This window comes from Schistocerca cancellata, chromosome 7, assembly GCF_023864275.1.
Source record: "Schistocerca cancellata isolate TAMUIC-IGC-003103 chromosome 7, iqSchCanc2.1, whole genome shotgun sequence".
Lineage (NCBI taxonomy): Eukaryota > Metazoa > Arthropoda > Insecta > Orthoptera > Acrididae > Schistocerca > Schistocerca cancellata.
The window spans coordinates 15594805-15617410 of record NC_064632.1 but is presented as its reverse complement, the minus strand read 5'-3'; the positions used below and the strand labels follow the sequence as shown (position 1 = coordinate 15617410).

Sequence of the window (22606 nt, the reverse complement as noted above, 5' to 3'; positions counted from 1 at the left end):
CTCTTTTTACATATATAAAGAGATGCTGAAGAAACTGGAGTTGTGGACTCTTGAAGGTAGATATAAACTATTCCAAGAAAGCCTACTTACAAAGTTTCAAGAACTGGCTTTAAATAATGACTCTAAAAATATACTACAACACCCTACATATTGCTTCTGTAGGTATTGTGGTGGAGACATTTAAACAATTGTTCGTCACACATTCCATATGTGAGTGGATTGAGGAAAAAACCCTAATGACTGGTATAATGGGTCATACCTTCTTCCATGCACTACAAAGTGGTTTCAGCATACAGATATAGATGCATGAGACAATATATGTTGGGCATTCTGCTCACCAGACAGTGTGATTTTGCTGTGACAAAACTAAAACACAGTGACCAAGAAAGAATGATATATGGTGCACTGAAAATTATATCCATATTTACTGGAGAACAGGGATGTTGTGCATTCTTTCTCATGAGAACAAGACAGCTATCAGTTAGTGGTGTTTAACGTCCCGTCGAAGACAGCTATCATTAATGAAACAATTTTGGAAGTATTTGTGAAAAGACAGTGAATGTTTAAATATATTTGTGAAACATTTTCAGAAACAGACAGGCATATCTTTCAAAGCAGCTGTTTAGAATTTCGTTGGAAGTGATAAGGATCCCAAATTTGAGTGCATGGTGGTGCATATGTTGAATAAATATTTTAAAAGTGCATTGTTCAGTGAGCTTTAAGGTACTATTCCTCAATTTAACTTTCAACTGCTTTTCTAAACACCTTGGTGCTGCCAGTTAGGAGCAGGAAAACCAATGAAATGAAATGTCCAGGAAATGGAACACAGACACAAGGGCAGATGGAACATCAACATTATTGCTTACTGTTGTTGGATATTACACAGAGTGCAGCAGCATGCTGTTCACAGGAGAAACTGTACAAGAGAAGCTTGTGGGGGAAAAAAATAATAAGAAAAAATAAAAATAAAAAAAGGAAATAATAAGTTTATGAAAGTAGTCTTAAATTTGGAGATTTTTCACAGCCTAAATGCATTGCTTATTGTTTATTTTGACTTTCTTCTTATGTAATTATTATATGCAAACCAGTGCAGTATAAAAGCAGGCATTTTCTCATCATTTCATGGCTTATTTATGAGTAACTGTTATGAGCTAGATAAAAACTGTGCTTAAATTTGGAATTTTCATATAATTTGGTTGTATCATCATTGGAAAAATCTATTGGAGAGAAACATTTTATGATAAATAAACTTAAACTGTGTGTGTGTGTGTAATAATATCAATTTGGCATACTAATGACTTGCAGAATTACAACTTATGAGTCTGGTTGTTGCAACTACATTGCGGTTAGCAGTAGTCTTACATGGTGTGCCTGTTTCTTGCAGCTGTTGCAGAGTAACTCAGATCCAACATCGCTCTACAAGATGGTTTCCTCACTGCCTATTGTTATGTTCCAGACAGGACTCTTCTGCATCTTTGGACAGATGATAATTGACCAGGTAAAAAATCTGCAGTTAACTACTGGCTGTTGCCACCATAGCTGCTTGCCAGAGCAGACAAATTCTCCATTCAATAACAAAATGTCACAGACATACAGGGCTATTACAAATGATTGAAGCAATTTCATAAATTCACTGTAGCTCCATTCATTGACATATGGTCACGACACACTACAGATACGTAGAAAAACTCATAAAGTTTTGTTCGGCTGAAGCCGCACCTCAGGTTTCTGCTGTCAGAGCGCTCGAGAGCGCAGTGAGACAAAATGGCGACAGGAGCCGAGAAAGCGTATGTCGTGCTTGAAATGCACTCACATCAGTCAGTCATAACAGTGTAACGACACTTCAGGATGAAGTTCAACAAAGATCCACCAACTGCTAACTCCATTTGGCAATGGTATGCACAGTTTAAAGCTTCTGGATGCCACTGTAAGGGGAAATCAACGGATCAGCCTGCAGTGAGCGAAGAAACGGTTGAACACGTGCGGGCAAGTTTCACGCGCAGCCCGCAGAAAATTGGCTCATGCCAGAACTGGAGACCAACAGCGCCGACTTCATCTTTCAACAGGATGGTGCTCCACCACACTTCCATCATAATTTTCGACATTTCTTAAACAGGAGATTGGAAAACCAATGGATCGGTCGTGGTGGAGATCATGATCAGCAATTCATGTCATGGCCTCCACGCTCTCCCAACTTTATCCCATGCGATTTCTTTCTGTGGGGTTATGTGAAAGATTCAGTGTTTAAACCTCCTCTACCAAGAAACGTGCCAGAACTGCGAGCTCGCATCAACGATGCTTTCGAACTCATTGATGGGGACATGCTGCGCCGAGTGTGGGAGGAACTTGATTATCGGCTTGATGTCTGCCGAATCACTAAAGGGGCACATATCGAACATTTGTGAATGCCTAAAAAAACTTTTTGAGTTTTTGTATGTGTGTGCAAAGCATTGTGAAAATATCTCAAATAATAAAGTTATTGTAGAGCTGTGAAATCGCTTCAATCATTTGTAATAACCCTGTATTTTTAAGCAAAGTAGAGGGTGTCTTGAGTAAGAGAGTCAGGACAGGCATCCATGTCCTGAAACATTATCCAGTGATGCTACACAGCATTGAAAATTACTTGAACCAAAGCCTACTCTTAGCCACCCCTTTGACTGCAAATGTGTATATACACTCTTTCTCCATGGCAAGCTCCTTAATTATGTCCTGGAAGAAACTCTGTTCCATCAGGTACACCTGCTCCTGCACTAACTCATCACTTCATCATTTGATAACAACTTGGATTCACACAGATGCTCCTTCATGGGACAAAAAGGTGAAAATCACTTGAATCTAGGTCAGTATTGTAGTGTGGGTGTTACATCAACTCAAAATAAAGATTCTGAATGCACTGGATTGTTTTCCCTGTGTATGAGGACTGGCATTATCCTGAAACAAAATCACACCTTTTGAAAGCTGCCCTCTTCACTCCATTTTGAATTTTAGTTACAGATATTGTGGTAACTCATAGAAGCTGTCACTTCATATAGTTTTTAGTGGTACATGTTGCTATAAAGCATAGCAACTCATCTCATTTTCCTCTTATTAAACCGATGGAAGATGTATATGTGAAAAACATGACTTTAATTAGTAGTAGCATAAAGAACATCTACTGTGCCCAGGTTTGTGGGAATTTATGTGCAGATATTAGAAAGAAAAATGCAAGCACAGTGGAGAAAGTGATGACGAATGTGTAAGCACAGTGGAGAAAGTGATGATGAATGTGTAATTTTGAGTAGCCAGTGACTGGTCACTAGCACTTTGTACTCATCCTTTGGGAGACTCCAAAGAAGAAAGAAGACTGACGTCAATGGTCAGAAAAATGAATGTTGTTTTATAGACTTTGTGCCATGCTATCTTCAGTTGAGTATGAACTTATGGTTGTGGTCAGGGATTGAAACATCATGTATGAACTTGTTATTTGAAAAGCTTTGTTAATTAACAGTTACCAACTTATTTGAATACAGAAGAATTATTATGGGAATCATGCTTTGTGATTTTGTAGTGAGTTGCTTAAATGTAGAACCTCTCTTATAGCCCTCATCACTCTGTGATCAGAAAAGAAGTCAGTGGTCAAATACGTGGCACTGCATAGCAGGACCACACCATCAAGAGCAAACAAGATGACGACCAGGAAATTTGGAAAAGAAGGTAGTTGTATTACAGGGAATGAGTAAAGACTTGGCATCTCATGATATATTGATCACTTAAATTCAACCCACAACAAGAAAAACACCTGAAGCTTGAACTTTAGAAGTGTAACAAATTAGCAGTTAATCTTTTATATCCAAAAATACTGTTATCATCTGCTTTCCTGCAGAAACTTGACTTCTGGACTTCTTTGCTGTATGCAGTAGTTACAGTGCAACTAAGAAATTCTTCAAATTACATGAAATGTGATTCTGACATTTTCAAATGTTTCCATTGTGTATGTATGTAATCTGAACAGTTTGTTCCTTTTTGTGTTTGTCTGTCAGTTGACCTGGTAGACAATGTGCCCAATGACTTGTCTCAATTTTTCTATTGGTTTTTGAAGTGAATGCCGTACCTGAACACTCTTTGTTGTAGACAAATACACTTCCACTTCTAACACTATGACTCTTAGTCACCAGTAAATCCTTTTTTCACTAAAGTAACTATCACCAAATGCAGCTTCATCCTGCGAGCAATGTCTTCAGCATTAGGCCCTCCAGAGTACAGAAAATGAACCACTCCTGTCATCTCTTCCATCATGCATATAGACAATGTGGCATCATAACAAAATGTTCTGAAATTACTATGAATATAGATATTCACTGAAATAACACATGCAACTCAAAAGAACAAGAATGGGGTTAAGTTATGAGATTTTTGAGTCATTGCTGTCAACCTATGGAGCAAGGGAAAAAGAGAAGGGCTGGACAATCAGACCTCAGGATGAGATTGATGAGGATGTGCCCTTATTTCAAATGAATTTTAGTAAGCTTAGCATTTGCTCATTTCTAGCATGAGGATTATGATCTAAACTACAATCTGCTATGTGTAAATTGCTTTGCTTACTCATTTATAGTGCATTACTGAAATACACCATAAAGGAACAGCAGTTTCTGTCAATTTTGAATTTTATGAAACTATGGGAACAGGATCGGTAATTGGGATATAGAACACTTAATTCCCATATATGTCATAGCTCGTATACATTTACATTTGACACTGTGTCCATACAGAATGAAGTATAACAAAGAACTGACTAAAATAAATTTAAGATGGAGGCTCACCAGAGCACTTAGAGTTCACAGATATTAAGTGTGGAGCAAGGGAAAAAGAGAAGGACTTGACAATCAGACCTCAGGATGAGATTGATGAGGATGTGCCCTTATTTCAAATGAATTTTAGTAAGCCTAGCATTTGCTCATTTCTAGCACGAGGATTATGATCTAAACTACAATCTGCTATGTGTAAATTGCTTTGCTTACTCATTTATAGTGCATTACTGAAATACACCATAAAGGAACAGCAGTTTCTGCCAATTTTGAATTTTATGAAACTATGGGAACAGGATCGGTAATTGGGATATAGAACACTTAATTCCCATATATGTCATAGCTCGTATACATTTACATTTGACACTGTGTCCATACAGAATGAAGTATAACAAAGAACTGACTAAAATAAATTTAAGATGGAGGCTCACCAGAGCACTTAGAGTTCACAGATATTAAGTTTAGTGGGTTGTGCAGGTGGAGCAGTGAGAGGCAGGTTCACTTCATAATCAGTCAGCCACTGTGGCTGGATGAGATGATGGCCAGCCCGGGAGTAAACGGGTGGGTCGGTTGACAGTGTGGTGGAGGTGTGTGTGGCCCTTAAGTGGATTGAGCCATCCGTAGAAATGAAAGCATGTAGAGGTGCTCAGTCACACTCACACGGGAGTGTGAGGTTGTGTGCAATTGTACAATATTGATGTGTAAGGGACCGTCCGATGGCAGGACCTTGGTATTTGTCAAAAGAATGAGCACTCGGTCATCGTACGTCACTATAGAAATGTTGTGCACTCGGTGCAGCGGCATGCTGCAGGACAAACTGATAGTAGGTGTGTGTGTCTCTGACGTTGGAGCTGAGGGCATGAAACCTGTGCAGGGTGAAATGGGGTGAGGTTGGGAAACCAGCAAACGGTGGTGAACAGTCTTCAGCAGAAGAGGTGTGTGGTGAGGTTGATGGGAGCACGTCTTCATTCTCGATCAAGGATGGATCGTCTGCAGAGTCCGACTGCGGCAGTGTAAGACCATCAGGGTCGACGAAAGCCAATTTCAGGCAATGCAGAGAAACTGTCTGTGTGCGGTCTTTAATATGATATCAGAAGTCGTGTCCCCCCACCACAGGACCTTGTAGGGGCCAAGATATGGAGGTTCAAGAGGCTGCTGAAGAGTGCGGTGGAAACATAAGTCTCAGGCGGTGAGTGACTGATGGGCGGGTGCAAATACGTTTGTTGAAAATGCGTGCACATCCGGCTAATGAAATCTGGCAAGGGGGGAAGATTCTTGCTAACCTGGGGAAGAATAAGTTCCCCCGGTAGGACCGTATTCTCACTGAAAACTAATTTGGATATAGTCCCCTGTAGGTCAGGTTTACAGATCGAGCGTAGCCAAGTAGCACCCACAGGAGAGCTTCCGACCAGAGACAATCACGGCATCGAAGGGCCATCTTAAAGGTGTGGTGCAATCTCTCAACCAACCCATTGCTTTTTGGGTGATAGGCGGTAGTGTGTATTTTATTAATACCGCAGATATTGCAGAGGATGGTAAAAAGGGAGGATTCGAACTGTCGACCCTTACTGGTGGTGATAGTGGTTGGGCACCCGAAATGAGCGATGCACGAGCCAATGAAAGCCTTGGCTACCGATTCGACAGTAATGTGAGGGAGAGGGACAGCCTCGACCCAGCAGAAACCTGTCGGCACAGCCCGGGTGGGAGCAAAGGGAGTAGGGTGCCGGTCAAAGAATCACACCACACCTCATCGGAAACGCCAGGAAATTTAGCCTTTATGAAAACAAGTGATGTTTGTGGGTCTCATAGGAGAGCCTGAGAATCTTTGTCAGAAGCTTGGAGGGAGGCCAGATCGGAAAGATCAACATTGGGGGAAACAGCACTGATCCATGAGAAGATATCTGCAGAGACGTTATCTGCACCCTTGATGTAACAGACGTCCATTGTGAATTGAGAAACCAGGTCAAAGTGTCGAGGGCGTGGGTCCTCAGGTGGGTTGCAGAACACTTCTGCCAGTGGTTTGTGATTGGTGAGGATGATAAACGAACATCCCTTGACGTCGGGGTGGAAATGTTTGATTGCCTTGTAAACAGCAAGGATCTCTCTATGGAATGCAGAATATTTTCTCTGAGCCGTAGATAGTTTCTTGGAGAAGAAATGAGGGGGAGAAACCGTGTTGCCCTTGTGCCCCCTGTATTCCGTCAGTGGAGACGGTGCAACTGAAACTTGTCTTTCTTGACCTCAACACCATCGGAGTTCAAAGTCTGGAGGACAGTAGACAGATAATTTTCATGAGCAGTTGAAAACGAGAATGTTGTCCAGATAAGCGAAGCCAAACTCGAACTGTCGCAAGATAAAGTCAATGAAACGTTGCCATGTTTGTGCCACATTATTTAGGCCAAATGGCGTGAAATGGTATTGGAGTAGACCGAGCGGTGTGATAATAGCTGTCTTAGGAATGTCTTCTTATGCCATGCGAATCTGCTGGTAGGTGCGTTAACAGTCAATAACACCAAAAATTGTGGCACCAGATATCATATGAGTGAAGTCATTGATGTTCGGCACTGGGTAATTGTCCATGACGGTGCGAGCATTTAAGCATCTGTAATCGCTGCACATTCAAAATGATCTGTCGTGTTTGGGGACGAGGTGGGTTGGTGAAGACCAGTTACTCTGTGAAGGTTGCAGAATACCTGCCGCCAAAAGTTCATTAATCTGCTGCCGGGCCATGCGCAACTTGATAGGGTTGAGGCGTCGGACCTTATGCATAATAGGAGGGCTGGCAGTGGTAACTATCTTGTGTGTCATTCCATCAGTGACAGAAAAAACTGAGAACTGCACGTAAGATTGGTTAACGACTTGGCGCCGAGTCCCCAGACGAGTAGGGCGCGACAAGGCGTAGCTGTTAGGGCGAGTGGGGAAAGGTAGCACGAAAGTTACATGTCTTTTATGGGAGCACGGCATGTGTTTGTGTGGAAGGGGCAGGTGTGTGCGCAGTGCCGAGTGAAGGGGAACGGGCGGCGACTGTCCGCTGTTAACCTTGCACTGGACAACCAGCACGGGCGAGAGCAGCACTGGTGTTGCACGTGGGGCCACAATGGCTGCTGAGTCATGTGGCCAGTGAGTGAGAGAGGGTGAATGTTTATCAACTCACACAGTAGCTGTCTGAGAAATGGACGTGGTCGCAATGCACTCACAACTGTCATTAGCAGCACTGTTTGAAACACACGGCACTGGATGAAGCGAGTGCAATAGGGGGGGTTGGAACTTCACACACAAGTGAAGTTTGTGGACTAACCAGGTGGGAGTTTGAGCTAGGCTCAGCTGAGCAATCTAGTTTAGGTAATGGCGCCGTGGACTGCAGTTGCAGAAGCAAGGTACGAGCTGCGATGAGCTCGCTGTAAGTGGATGTGATGCATTGTTTCAGCTTCTCGTTGTCCTGGCGGAGTTGCATCACCAAGTCATTTTCTGACAGTAGGTCAATAACGCAGAACACAATGTTGCCCACAAGGGTGGAGCACTTGCATATGATATTGTGTGTAGCGGTTGAAACAGAGCGTTGGACATAGGTGCGGGTGCACGGTATGTGAGTGTTTGTAGGATGGTGGAGCACTGAACCTTGTACGACATTCGGAGATAGTTCATAATCAGACAAAAAACTATACTGAGGATCATTTCATCAATGTTGGCAATGTAGAACGTCCATAGAGAAGGAGATGGGGTCACCGTAACTTTTACTGAACCTGATGTAGATAACGTCGACGTGTTGACAGCTCAAAGAAGTGACTTCGTCTGTGAAGAAGCAGATGGAGCCACCGAAGTAGGTATGATCGACACGTCAGCACCAGTGTCAACCAAAAAAGCTAGACCTGACCCAATGTCAGTCACATAGAGATGACCATTCAGCTGGGCAGACTAGTGAATGGAGTGTAATGTAAGAGGACGCCTGTTAGGTTCTCCGCAGAACTCGACATCTCTTAGTTCCTGCGGTCAGCGTTTGGGTGTTGGCATAGCAACCTGCATTTCTTGGCATCATCACTGAATGCTTTGTGGTACCAGCAGAAACGGTGAGCAGGGTGAGGAGGAGGTGGAGACTGCGATAGTGGGGGTGGCTTTTCCTCATTGATTTGTTCCGGTAAATAGACCGTTATGTAAGGTGCGTAGGCAGACAGCAGAGAGAGTGAGCCGATGCTGCCAGGAGAAGTAGACAAGGTGACGATGGAGTGAGTCCTGCCACTGCCAGCTGAAGGTCGGTATGTGGGGGCAACTGTGCCGATGAATGGTGTGGAACAAACCGGCTGATGTTGCCGCAGCAGTGAATACAACTGGTCAGCGATGCATTGGCGGGAGACGATGGACTCGAATGAGTGTGGTAACAGATGGATCTGTAGATTGGTAGGTAGTTTTGCAGACCACACAGCCCATAGTGTGGCGTCAGGCATGGTATGCTCGTTCACGAGCAATTGAAGGTGGCTCCAGAGTTGTGAAGGGGTGCGTTCCCCTAGGTGCTCCTCGTAGAGAATATTGATTATTAACTCTGGTGGCGAGCAGGCAAGTTGTTCCATTATAGTCTTCTTTGCAAACTCTTATTTTGGTGCAGGCGGCGGTGAAAGGAGCAGGTCACAAATCAAATCCGAGTAGTCATGCAGGTGTGTGACAAGGCAGAGAAACTTTGAGTTGTCTTCAGAAACATGATGTAACTCGAAGAGATGCTCAACGAGCACGAACCACGATGCTGGGTTGTCCTTGGATAAGGGCGGTAGCTTCGGCAGGTGGCCAGGAGGGGGTGATGACAGCAGCTTTGATGTCTCCTTGGGTAGCGGCTGAACTGAGGTTAAGTCAGAGGCCAGTGCAGTAGACCCAGATTTAAAGTTGGTGAGCGAATCCGTAGTAATGGCAGCTGTCATAATTAACTGTGTGTCACAAAAACACGGCTCGGCAGGCACGGGCAGTACCGTGGAAACAGGCAGATGGATGGCACATGAGGGGGGGGGGGGCCCAGAAACTGGACCATGAGTGAGGAGTGCTGGATGGAAACGACCTGCTTCCGGAGCAGGACGAGAGACCAGCGCGTCAGACACAGGCTGTGTTGTGGTAGCAGCAGACGGTTGAGCGATCGGAAATGGGGAGCCCTGCAAGTGAGGGGTGGGGGGTGGGGTGGGGGCGGGTTTCAGAATGCCACCCGCATGGAAACTATCTGATGCATAACATGCCTGCAGTACATGTGGCAGGTCCCTGAGGCAAGGTAAGGGGTTCATGTTACATGAAACACTGAATTGTGCATGTAAATTATAACAACTGGAACACCACATGTGCGGAACAGATCTGGCGCATTTTGTAGTAATGACAGAGTTGCACACAGCCTGATAGTAACTGATGTAGTATGCCGGTGGGTGGCTAAACATGTGTTCGAATGGAGAGCACTTTGTTCTTGAAACACTTGATTTGAAGAGACACAATTTGAAATATTGTTCAGTTCACATTTCACTGTCAGATGGGCATAATCCAGTGACACAAAGCCTGAGTCCATTGTTCACTCAAATGGCGTAGTTGTTGACCGTTGAAAACTAATGAGGTTAACACACAGCGTTGGTTGAGAATGCGAATCACTGTGCGTAAATCGTGAATACGTTGTTGGTGAAGAAATGATGAAACTCGGTAAGTGGAGTTGTGCTTCCACATCTTCAAACAAGGCATTGTTTGGCGTGGTCATTGCATAGTGCATATAACCTGTTGCATAAACACTGGCGTGGAAGATGCGAAACACGAATGAACTGTGGGGTCACCGCTATGGGAACAGGACCGATAATCGGGATATAGAAAACTTAATTCCCATATATGTCGTAGCTCATATATATTTACACTTGAAATGAAGTGTAACAAAGAACTGACTAAAATAAAGTTATGATGGAGGCTCGACAGAGCACTTAGAATTCACAGTTATTAAGTTTCGTGGTCAATACGAACTATCAACGCCACAAAACTATGGCCTATGACTTATGACACATTAGTCATATGAAATATTTATCATAGTGACTTGAACAATGTTACCACATATTAAAAAATATATATCTACAAACAAAGATAATGTAACTTACCAAACAAAAGTGCTGGCATGTTGATAGACACACAAACATACACACAAAATGCAAGCTTTTGTAACCAACGGTTGCTTCATCAGGAAAGAGGTAAGGAGAGGAAAAGACGAAAGGATGTGGGTTTTAAGGGAGAGGGTAAGGAGTCATTCCAATCCCGGGAGCAGAAAGACTTACCTTAGGGGGAAAAAAGGACAGGTATACACTCACACTCACACACACACACACACACACACACACACACACACACACACACACACACATATCCATCCGCACGTACACAGACACAAACAGACATTTGTAAAGGCAAAGAGTTTGGGCAGAGATGTAAGTCGAGGCGGAAGTACAGAGGCAAAGATGTTGTTGAATGGCAGGTGAGTTATGAGCGGCGGCAACTTGGAATTAGCGGGGATTGAGGCCTGGTGGGTAACGGGAAGAGAGGATATACTGAAGGGCAAGTTCCCATCTCCGAAGTTCTGACAGGTTGGTGTTAGTGGGAAGTATCCAGACAACCCGGACAGTGTAACACTGTGCCAAGATGTGCTGGCCGTGCACCAAGGCATGTTTAGCCACAGGGTGATCCTCATTACCAACAAACACTGTATGCCTGTGTCCATTCATGCGAATGGACAGTTTGTTGCTGGTCATTCCCACATAGAAAGCTTCACAGTGTAGGCAGGTCAGTTGATAAATCACGTGGGTGCTTTCACACGTGGCTCTGCCTTTGATCGTGTACACCTTCCGGGTTACAGGACTGGAGTAGGTGGTGGTGGGAGGGTGCATGGGACAGGTTTTACACTGGGGGGGTTACAAGGGTAGGAGCCAGAGGGTAGGGAAGGTGGTTTGGGGATTTCATAGGGATGAACCAAGAGGTTATGAAGGTTAGGTGGACAGCGGAAAGACACTCTTGGTGGAGTGGGGAGGATTTCATGAAGGATGGATCTCATTTCAGGGCAGGATTTGAGGAAGTTGTATCCCTGCTGGAGAGCCACATTCAGAGTCTGATCCAGTCCCGGAAAGTATCCTGTCACAAGTGGGGCACTTTTGGGGTTCTTCTGTGGGAGGTTCTGGGTTTGAGGAGATGAGGAAGTGGATCTGGTAATTTGTTTCTGTACCAGGTAGGGGGGGGGGGGGGGGGTAATTGCGGATGCGAAAGCTGTTTTCAGGTTGTTGGTGTAATGGGTCAGGGATTCCGGACTGGTGCAGATTCGTTTCCCACAAAGACTTAGGCTGTAGGGAAGGGACTGTTTGATATGGAATGGGTGGCAGCTGTCATAATGGAGGTACTGTTGCTTGGTGTGTTTGATGTGGACGGATGTGTGAAGTTGACCATTGGACAGATGGAGGTCAATGTCAAGGAAAGTGGCATGGGATTTGGAGTCGGACCAGGTGAATCTGATGGAACCAAAGGAGTTGAGGTTGGAGAGGAAATTCTGGAGTTCTTCTTCACTGTGAGTCCAGATCATGAAGCTGTCATCAATAAATCTGTACGGGTTGGCAGGCCTGGGTAACCAAGAAGGCTTCCTCTAAGCGACCCATAAATAGGTTGGCGTATAACGGGGCCATCCTGGTACCCATGGCTGTTCCCTTTAATTGGTGGTATGTCTGGCCTTTGAAAGTGAAGAAGTTGTGAGTCAGGATGCAACTGATTAAGGGAATGAGGAAAGAGGTTTTAGGTAGGGTGGCAGGTGCTCAGCGTGAAAGGAAGTGCTCCATCGCAACGAGGCCCTTGACGTGCGGAATATTTGTGTATAAGGAAGTGGCATCAATGGTTACAAGGATGGTTTCCGGGGGTAACAGATAGGGTAAGGATTCCAGGTGTTCGAGAAAGTGGTTGGTGTCTTTGATGAAGGATGGGAGACTACATGTAATGGGTTGAAGGTGTTGATCTACGTAGGCAGAGATACGTTCTGTGGGGACTTGGTAACCACCTACAATGGGGCGGCCAGGATGATTGGGTTTGTGAATTTTAGGAAGTAGGTAGAAGGTAGGGGTGCGGGGTTTCAGTGGGGTCAGGAGTCAGGAGGTTGATGGAGTCAGGTGAAAGGTTTTGTAGGGGCCTAAGGTTCTGAGGATTCCTTGAAGCTTCACCTGGACATCAGGAATGGGATTACCTTGGCAAACTTTGTATGTAGTGTTGTCTGAAAGCTGACGCAGTCCCTCAGCAACATACTCCCGACGATCAAGTACCACGGTCGTGGAACACTTGTCCGCCGGAAGAATGACGATGGATCGGTCAGCCTTCAGATCACGGATAGCCTGGGCTTCAGCAGTGGTGATGTTGGGAGCAGGATTAAGGTTTTTAGGAAGGATTGAGAGGCAAGGCTGGAAGTGAGAAATTTCCTGGAAGGTTTGGAGAGGGTGATTTTGAGGAAGAGGAGATGGGTCACGCTGTGACGGAGGACGGATCTGTTCTGGGCAGGGTTCAATTTGGATAGTGTCTTGCGGAGTTGGATCATTAGGAGTAGGATTAGGAACATTTTTCTTCATGGCAAAGTGATAATTCCAGCAGAGAGTACGAGTTTAGGACAGTCATTCTTTGACGAGGGCGGTTTGGTTGAATCTGAGAGTAGGGCTGAAGGTGAGGCCTTTGGATAGGACAGAGGTTTCGGATTGGGAGAGAGGTTTGGAGGAAAGATTAACTACTGAATTAGGGTGTTGTGGTTCCAGATTGTGTTGATCAACCAAACAGCCCCAATGTCCAGGCGGAGCTTCAAGGAATCCTCAGAACCTTAGGCCCCCTACAAAACCCTAACACCTGACTCCATCAACCTCCTGGCACCCCGCACCCCTACCTTCTACCTTCTTCCTAAAATTCACAAACCCAATCATCCCAGACGCCCCATTGTAGCGGTTACCGAGCACCCACAGAATGTATCTCTGCTTACATAGATCAACACCTTCAACCCATTACAAGCAGTCTCCCATCCTTCATCAAAGACACCAACCACTTTCTCGAACACCTGGAATCCTTACCAAACCTGTTACCCCTGTAAGCCATCCTTGTAACCATTCATGCCACTTCCTTATGCACAAATATTCCGCACGTCCAGGGTCTCGCTGCGATGTAGTACTTCCTTTCACGCTGAGCACCTGCCACCCTACCTAAAACCTCTTTCCTCATTACCTTAGCCAGCTGCATGCTGACTCACAGCTTCTTCACTTTCAAAGGCCAGACATACCAACAATTAAAGGGACAGCTATGGGTACCAGGATGGCCCCCTTATACGCCAACCTATTTATGGGTCGCTTAGAGGAAGCCTTCTTGGTTACCCAGGCTTGCCAACGCAAAGTTTGGTACAGATTTATTGATGACATCTTCATGATCTGGACTCACAGTGAAGAAGAACTCCAGAATTTCTTCCCCAAACTCAACTCCTTTGGTTCCATCAGATTCACCTGGTCCTACTCCAAATCCCATGCCACTTTCCTTGACGTTGACCTCCATCTGTCCAATGGCCAGCTTCACACATCCGTCCACATCAAACCCACCAACAAGCAAAAGTACCGCCATTATGACAGCTGCCACCCATTCTACAGCAAACGGTCCCTTCCCTACAGCCTAGGTTTTCATTGCAAATGAATCTGCTCCAGTCCGGAATCCCTGAATCATTACACCAACAACCTGAAAACAGCTTTCACATCCTGCAACTACCCTCCCGACCTGGTACAGAAGCAAATAACCAGAGCCACTTCCTCATCCCCTCAAATCCAGAACCTCCCACAGAAGAACCCCAAAAGTGCCCCACTTGTGACAGGATACTTTCCGGGACTGGATCAGACTTCCTCAAGTCCTGCCCTGAAATGAGATCCATCCTTCATGAAATCCTCCCCACTCCACCAAGAGTGTCTTTCCGCCGTCCACCTAACCTTCGTAACCTCTTAGTTCATCCCTATGAAATCCCCAAACCAACTTCCCCACCCTCTGGCTCCTACCCTTGTAACCGCCCCGGTGTAAAACCTGTCCCATGCACCCTCCCACCACCACCTACTCCAGTCCTGTAACCCGGAAGGTGTACACGATCAAAGGCAGAGCCACGTGTGGAAGCACCCACGTGATTTACCAACTGACCTGCCTACACTGTGAAGCTTTCTATGTGGGAATGACCAGCAACAAAGTGTCCTTTTGCATGAATGGACACAGGCAGACAGTGTTTTTTGGTAATGAGGATCACCCTGTGGCTAAACATGCCTTGGTGCACGGCCAGCACATCTTGGCACAGTGTTACACCGTCCGGGTTATCTGGATACTTCCCAGTAACACCAACCTGACAGAACTCTGGAGATGGGAACTTGCCCTTCAGTATATCCTCTCTTCCCGTTACCCACCAGGCCTCAATCCCTGCTAATTTCAAGTTGCCGCCGCTCATAACTCACCTGTCATTCAACAACATCTTTGCCTCTGTACTTCCTCCTCGACTGACATCTCTGCCCAAACTCTTTGCCTTTACAAATGTCTGCTTGTGTCTGTGTACATGTGGAAGGATATGTGTGTGTGTGTGTGTGTGTGTGTGTGTGTGTGTGTGTGTGTGTGTGTGTGTGTGTGTGCGTGCGAGTGTATACCTGTCCTTTTTCCCCCCTAAGGTAAGTCTTTCTGCTCCTGGGATTGGAATGACTCCTTACCCTCTCCCTTAAAACTCACATCCTTTCGTCTTTCCCTCTCCTTCCCTCTTTCCTGATGAAGCAACCGTTGGTTGCGAAAGCTTGAATTTTGTGTGTATGTTTGTGTTTGTTTGTGTGACTATCAACATGCCAGCACTTTTGTTTGCTAAGTTACATCATCTTTGTTTTTAGATATCTTTTTCCCACGTGGAATGTTTCCCTGTATTATATTCTTACCACATTTTAATGTATACTTCAATAAATGCTTCACTTGTGAATGCTCAGAACTGACCACACCTTTATCATAAACCTTGTCCATCAATTTTTAAGTATTGAAAATTTCTCTCACTTATGAATAACATAGTGTTCAAGTACAGTGTCATTTGTATCAACACCTTGGAGGAAAGAACAAATACAGTTACAACTAAAAGTGACTATAATAACACACCTTATATCAAAGTACAACTTTGTGTTGTGAAGTTAAATAACATTTAAAATGGAACTGAATGTAAGTTGTAATTTTCAGATTGCAAATATGCTGAGAAATTTAACCTATAATTTTATAAGTTAATGATCTTTAACATCCTCGGCCGGTTACAGGTATAGTACAAGATCCTATTTTTGGTTCAGTGCTCCAGGTTAAATAAATTTGTTGCAGATTTAACACTTAGAAATTGTCCTGAAACAATTAATAATTTCACTAGTCCATGTGCTGATATAGTGCTAATAAGATGGCTTCAAGATAGCCACAGCTGGTATTGTAGTCTAGTTATTCTATCAATGTAACTGCTCAAATGTAACTGTTTGTGGTTTGTAATCAATTGTGGAAGAACAGAATAAATTTTTTCATCGAACCAACTTCTTCACAAATATTGCGCATGGCAGGTGAATCTTTGAGCTTTAATACAAATCCATAACTTTATGGCATTTGAGGCCATGCCTTTTGCATCTGTCCTGTGTAAATGCTCCCCAGGCTCCTGTTACACTCAGCTCATCTTCTATGCTCTACTAGCCTCCCTGACTGAGGAGCTTCCCTTAATTATCTGTATTTAGTCTCAGATGGTATTGTTGTTGTTGTATTACATCTAATTCCTCATCAGGAATCAGTGACAGTACAGTACATATACCTATTACTCTTGGAATAACAATAATTTACAAAAACTCTGTCTGCTGTCTTTATAATTAGTGTAATTGTAAATAATCATTTTATTTTTAATAATGATAGAGAATATTTTTGGTGCATTGCAGTAAATGGACTAATATTAGGTATACAATTAAAGACCTCTGTGGGTTTCATATGGACCTTATAACAGGCAGGACACAAACTAATTCAATCTGTGGAGGTTTATTCCTGTAACAACTATGGGTAAAATGCCATGTTGGGTGGTGGTTGTGGTCAGGATGCTGACAAACCACCATCCATGTGCCTGGGTGAGTAGTGTCTTTGTGAATTGGTGCCTGTCTGCAGCCTAACGGGAATTAGTAAAACAGCATTAAAGAACCAAGCATTTATTGTTCAACAATACACAGATTATGTGACAAAATTCCAAGCCACCCATGGAAGCAGGGTAGTAGTAGCCAATGCTCATCCAGGAAGGCACCATCATCACTACATGGCCTGTGTTCTTGCAGCAGAGGCATCAGAGGTGGTCAAGTTTGCTAAAGTGGTAGGTTGCCCACTGCACATCAACTACTTTGCCCAGCAGCAGCTGGATAGCACTGACTGTGGCATGCTGATTCACACTGCCAGCTTCGGACTGGGGGGGCAGCCAACAGCAGCAGAGTCTGTCCACAGAAGCACAAGCAGCAGCAGGGAGACTGCTCATCCTCACAATGATAGAAGACTTGCTGCATGTCCAGGCTTGTGCTGCAGCCTGCCAAGTGGACCTCTGGTCAAAGTTGCCCTAGTCTCCTGCATCAGATTTGGCAAGGTGGTGCTGTACCTAACAGTGTGCAGGTCCCAGTGCTGCTGCAGTTAACAGTGTCCAAGTCCCAGCAGTGCTGCAGCAGTTAAGTGTCCAAGTCCTGGTTGTGCTGCAGCTAACAGTATCCAAGTTCAAATGTTCAAGTGTGTGTGAATTCCTAAGGGACCAAACTGCTGAGGTCATTGGTCCTAGACTTACACACTAACTAAACTAACTTAAACTAAGTTATGCTAAGAACAACACACACACCCTTGCCTGAGGGAGGACTTGAACCTCTGTTGGAGTGGGGGGATGCGCAATCCGTGACATGGCACCCCTAACCGCATGGCCACTCCGCGCAGCAGTGTCCAAGTCCTTGGGATGTTCTGCTGAGTATCTTTTCTAACCAGAATCCTGTACACACAAACCAATTGTGATTTTACATGATGTTGCTCATACCTTTGGTAGATGGGCTATGCCCAGCTCTGTTTAAAAAGAATAGCTTAAGTAATGTTATAGGATTGAGCTGTAAATGTTTGTTTTCACACCTCGGAGTTAATTCACTGCAAATAATAACCTCTAGATGTGATCCGACAGTCAAATAGTCCTTGCATTGCCTAAAATTGAAAATTAATAAAATAAACAGAAATATTTTAAAAATGATAAAAGAATAATTAATTAAAAAATGGGTCCTATTCTAAAATCTGAAATTGATGCAGACAACACCTGAGAATTCTGCTGTATAATGTTTATTGCAGGAAGTATTCATAAAACAAATGGAATGTGGCCCTATGATAACCAATTAATGCACAGACAAAAGATAGCCTTATTAAGATGCAATGATATTGCATTAAGTGGTAGCAGACACCCAAGGTTAATAGTCGTCAAAGCTGCAGAAAGAACTAAATTCATTTCTTGATCACAATACATGAAATATCCATCAATTCAAAATAATTCATCATTCATCATGACTACTTATACATTAACACACACAAGAGATAACAAGTAGTATCTCACCCTCTGTCTATTCTCAGTTCCATAATGCAAGGAGAAAAGTTAAAGCTATTCTCTGGAGCACAGTCAGACCTAGTGAAAATTAGAGTGCCTTCAAAAGCTAAAGTATTGAAGTGGCCATTCACTAACCAAAATCAATACCTACACAACTGAATAGACAGTGGGTTCATGTTACAATAGACAGATCTGCCTTTATGTGATCTCAGTATAAAGTCCAGAATAACTCCCTTCAGCACACCACTCAAAAAGTATCTGTTTTCTCTTGACTCCAACAGTGTTCTGCCATTGTCTAACTCTCATTGGCTGAAGGTCATCCCCACTAAAAATACATTGTTCTTATTTTCTACAGACATGATTTTGACTCAGTTCGACCACTTTCCACACTAAACTAATATATTACAACAATATTTGAATAAAGACATGTTGTACACATTTGGTCACATTCAGACCATTACCAATAAATGTAAGTAAAGGTTTGTTTATAAATAGATAATCTGAAATTGTTGAGTAAGTGGGCTCATGTTAAATAACAGCAAAATGTTATTAAATATTGTTAAACAATTATTTGTATCTGCTAGATAGGCATGTCTTTTGGTGCTCCTTTCAATGGTAATGTCAGCTTGCCCATGACTGATTACTTTTAAATTACACTGGTTTTTTATATCAACTATAATTATATTTAAACAACACTATTGACAAAATTAGTAACATATTCTATATATAACTACACAAGTATGATAAGATATGAGGTATTCAGGCTGCATTTGTGGAATATATGATGTTCTGACAAACATTTGCGTAAAGAAAAGGTTATAAAATGTAATAAATCAATAAATAAAATAGATACAGATATGTAGCCTTCTGATAGCTATAGTTCAATGATATCATCTGAGATATCATTCGTTGAAAGTGTAGGAGGTGTATGAAAGTTGTTGATTCTAAGGTTCACTGTGAAAACATTTAGTCTAAGTTGTAAAGTATTAATTTTTTTAATTTTTAAGGTATTGAAAATATTATTATTTCATTAGATGCAACCAATCTTTCTGAGGTTGCAGATGTATTCAGATTTGCTCTACACTGAAGTGACAGAAAGTCATGGGAAAGAAATATGTCCATGTACAAAGGTTGGTAGTATTGTGTACACAAGCTATAAAAGGGCAGTGTGTTGGCAGAGCTGTCATTTATAATCAGGTGCTTCACATGGGGAGTTTTGTGATGTGATTATAGCCACTTGATAGGAATTAACAGACTTTGAATGTGGAATGGTAGTTGGAGCTGTAACACTTATATTGATTAGAAGTAGGTTTATATTATGTAACCGTGTATCTGTAATTATGAAGTAATTATTCTTTGTTAGTTAAGATCATTGATTCGTGACAAAAAATTAGAGTTCTGTAATGTATATATGGAAAAAAGATAAATGATTGTTTAAAATAATGAAATTTTATAATATGTGTATATTTATAAGAAAAAAACAATGTGTACTGGAAGCTGGTTCATACTTAGGGCACTTGTGTTTGTAAAATGTAAAAGATGTAGGGAAGTCCCTCCATAACGGAAGTGACATGGCGCGATGTAGAAGGTGGTTTTGGTGGTCAAACTGGGCGGCTCCTTGGTGTGAACGATACACAGTCAGTAGCAAGACGTTGCACAGTGCACATCGACGAGGCCAAGGGAGGCAATTGGAAGCCGCTTTGCAAGGAATTTTGCCTCGGATGTGGACTTGAGTGTTGCTTGGTATTCTCAGCAATAAGGAATAACTTTAATATGTTAAAAATCCATCGCCAAGAAGAAATTTTATAGAGCATTCAAACATCAAGAGCCGTGAGTACAGTTAGCCGCCATGTCGCTTGCCACCACAATTTCGTCACTGCTCCACGAACTTGATGCATACAGATATGCATCAGAGCATGGACCAGTTAATTTGTGTGAGTGATTTTAATAATACTCCAAATGCTATAAATCTGTGTATGGAATCATATCTTCTGTCCTGATCATAAACCTATGCAGGGTCCCCTCCTAGTGTTTATAAAACCATGTATCCTGTTTCAAGCGAACTATGATTGATTTAAGTGTTCTAAAATTATTATTTATGTTTGTCAAATGTGCAGGGATTAGCAAATGTTGAAGTTAAAACTACAAAAGTGAAGTTAGTGAGAATTTTGCTGAAGTACTCTCAGTTTAATGCAAAGTATCGTTTTGCAAAAATACAGTGCTAGAGTGTGTAAATGCTACTGCCTAAAATACCTGCTCCACAGGTGATGAAAAAGGCAAATAAGTTAAACTCCTTTGAAACATAATTTAGTCTTGATTACTATCATGAATGATTTCTTTGAAGCTATTTAAAATCAGTGTTGAATAATTTGCCTTGAAAAGTAACTAGCCCCAGTGAAGTCAAAAAGTGACTTTGAATTAATTTTTGCTACTGAAATAACCATAGAATTTGACTATTGATACAATACCAGTTTATGGGCCCCCATCATGTTCTTCATATAATAGAAAGATAATTGGAATATCATTGCTGCTAAGGAAAACAAATATAAGCAGAGGGATATGAACAGTGTAATTATTATATTATTTATCTTTATTTGTGGTTTTTACATGTCAGTTCAGTCAGAAGCCCCCCATGTTCAAAATTAGTTCTACACTTCTTGCAGTAACATTTCAGTACTGATTCAAGTAATGATCTTGACTGTAGCTGTTATTAGTATGAGTTTGGTACATTTTTGCTTTTTATTATTACTGATTTGTGCATTATTGATAACTGCTGCTACCCAAAGCTCAGAGTACTCTGTGTCTGTTTGTATCCTGTGCGCTATTCAAAGGGGAATATTAATGAAAGTAACTTCAATAACTAGTATTCAAATTTCTGAAACATATATTTCCAACTTAATGTGCCTAATTGGGCTGGCAACTATTCATTTTTAATACATATATGAAATTTTTCTACTTTCATTAAACCCCAAAGTTAAAGTCTGTTTAGTTCTTCTGTTAATTGTACTATATTCAAAATTACAGTCCAATATCTTATTCATTAGATACACACACGGTCAAAATTCTAAATCCTCTCAGAGGGTAACATTAGCTTGTGTCACAGTGGGTTAGTGTTATAGAGCTAATTGCATGGGGCATTCCATTTCAGAAATCAATAGGGAGTTCAATATTCCAAGATCCACAGAGTCAAGAGTGTGCTGAGAATACCAAATTTCAGGGATTACCTCTTACTGTAGACAATGCAGTGGTCATGAAATAACCACAGAAATCATAGTGGGACATTCATCAAACATATCTGTTTGGACAGTGTGATGAAATTTGGCATTAATGGGCTATGGCAGCAGACAGCTGATTCAAGTGTCTTTGCTGACAGCATGACATTGCTTGCAGCACCTCTCCTGCACTTGTGACCATATCGGTTGGATCCTAGACGACTGGAAAATCATGGCCTTGTCAGATTAGTCCCAAATTTAGCCGGTAAGAGCTGATGGTAGGGTTCATGTGTGGTGCAGACCCCATGAAGCGATGGACTTAAGTTGTCAACAAGGCTCTGTGCAAGCTGATAGTGGCTGCATAATGGTATGGGTTGTGTTTACATGGAACAGACTGGGCCCTCTCCTCCAACTGCACTGATCATTGACTGGAAATGGTTATGTTCGGCTACTTGGAGACCATTTGCAGGCGTTCGTGGACTTTATGTTCCTAAACAATTATGGAATTTTTATGGATGATGATGTGCCATGTCACTGGGTTACAGTTGTTCACAATTGGTTTGAAGAACATCCTGGACAATTTGAGTGAATGATTTGGCCACCCAGATGGCCAAACATGAAACCTCTTGAACATTTATGGGACATAATTGAGATGTCCATTCATGCATAAAGTCCTCCCCTGGCAACACTTTCACAGTTATGGTTGGCTATAGAGGCAGTATGGCTCAATATTTATGCAGGAGACTTCCAATTACTTGTTGAGTCCATACCACATTGAGTTGCTGCTACAACAGGCAAAAGGAGGTCCGACATAATATTAGGAGGTATCCAATGGCTTTTGTCACTTCAGTGTATTATGGATCTGTGATTTATTATATAATTTCTAAGAGTTGTAAGTAGCTGTATTTCAGACCATCTTACACTCCACCATTTCTGGTGCATTTACTGCACACACTGTTCAAGCAACTGCCGTCCAAATCCGCTGTACTGGTTTTACTGTT

At 42.6% G+C, this 22606-nt stretch overlaps 1 protein-coding gene across 1 annotated transcript in view; it reads left to right on the top strand.

Annotated features, from left to right (window-relative positions):
* Positions 1-22606, top strand: part of LOC126092539 (odorant receptor Or1-like) — a 131124-nt gene that overhangs the window by 70840 nt on the left and 37678 nt on the right. The window contains exon 4 of the mRNA XM_049908192.1: positions 1385-1498. Within this exon, the coding sequence (XP_049764149.1) occupies positions 1385-1498 (114 nt within the window). The remainder of the gene's footprint in view (positions 1-1384; positions 1499-22606) is intronic.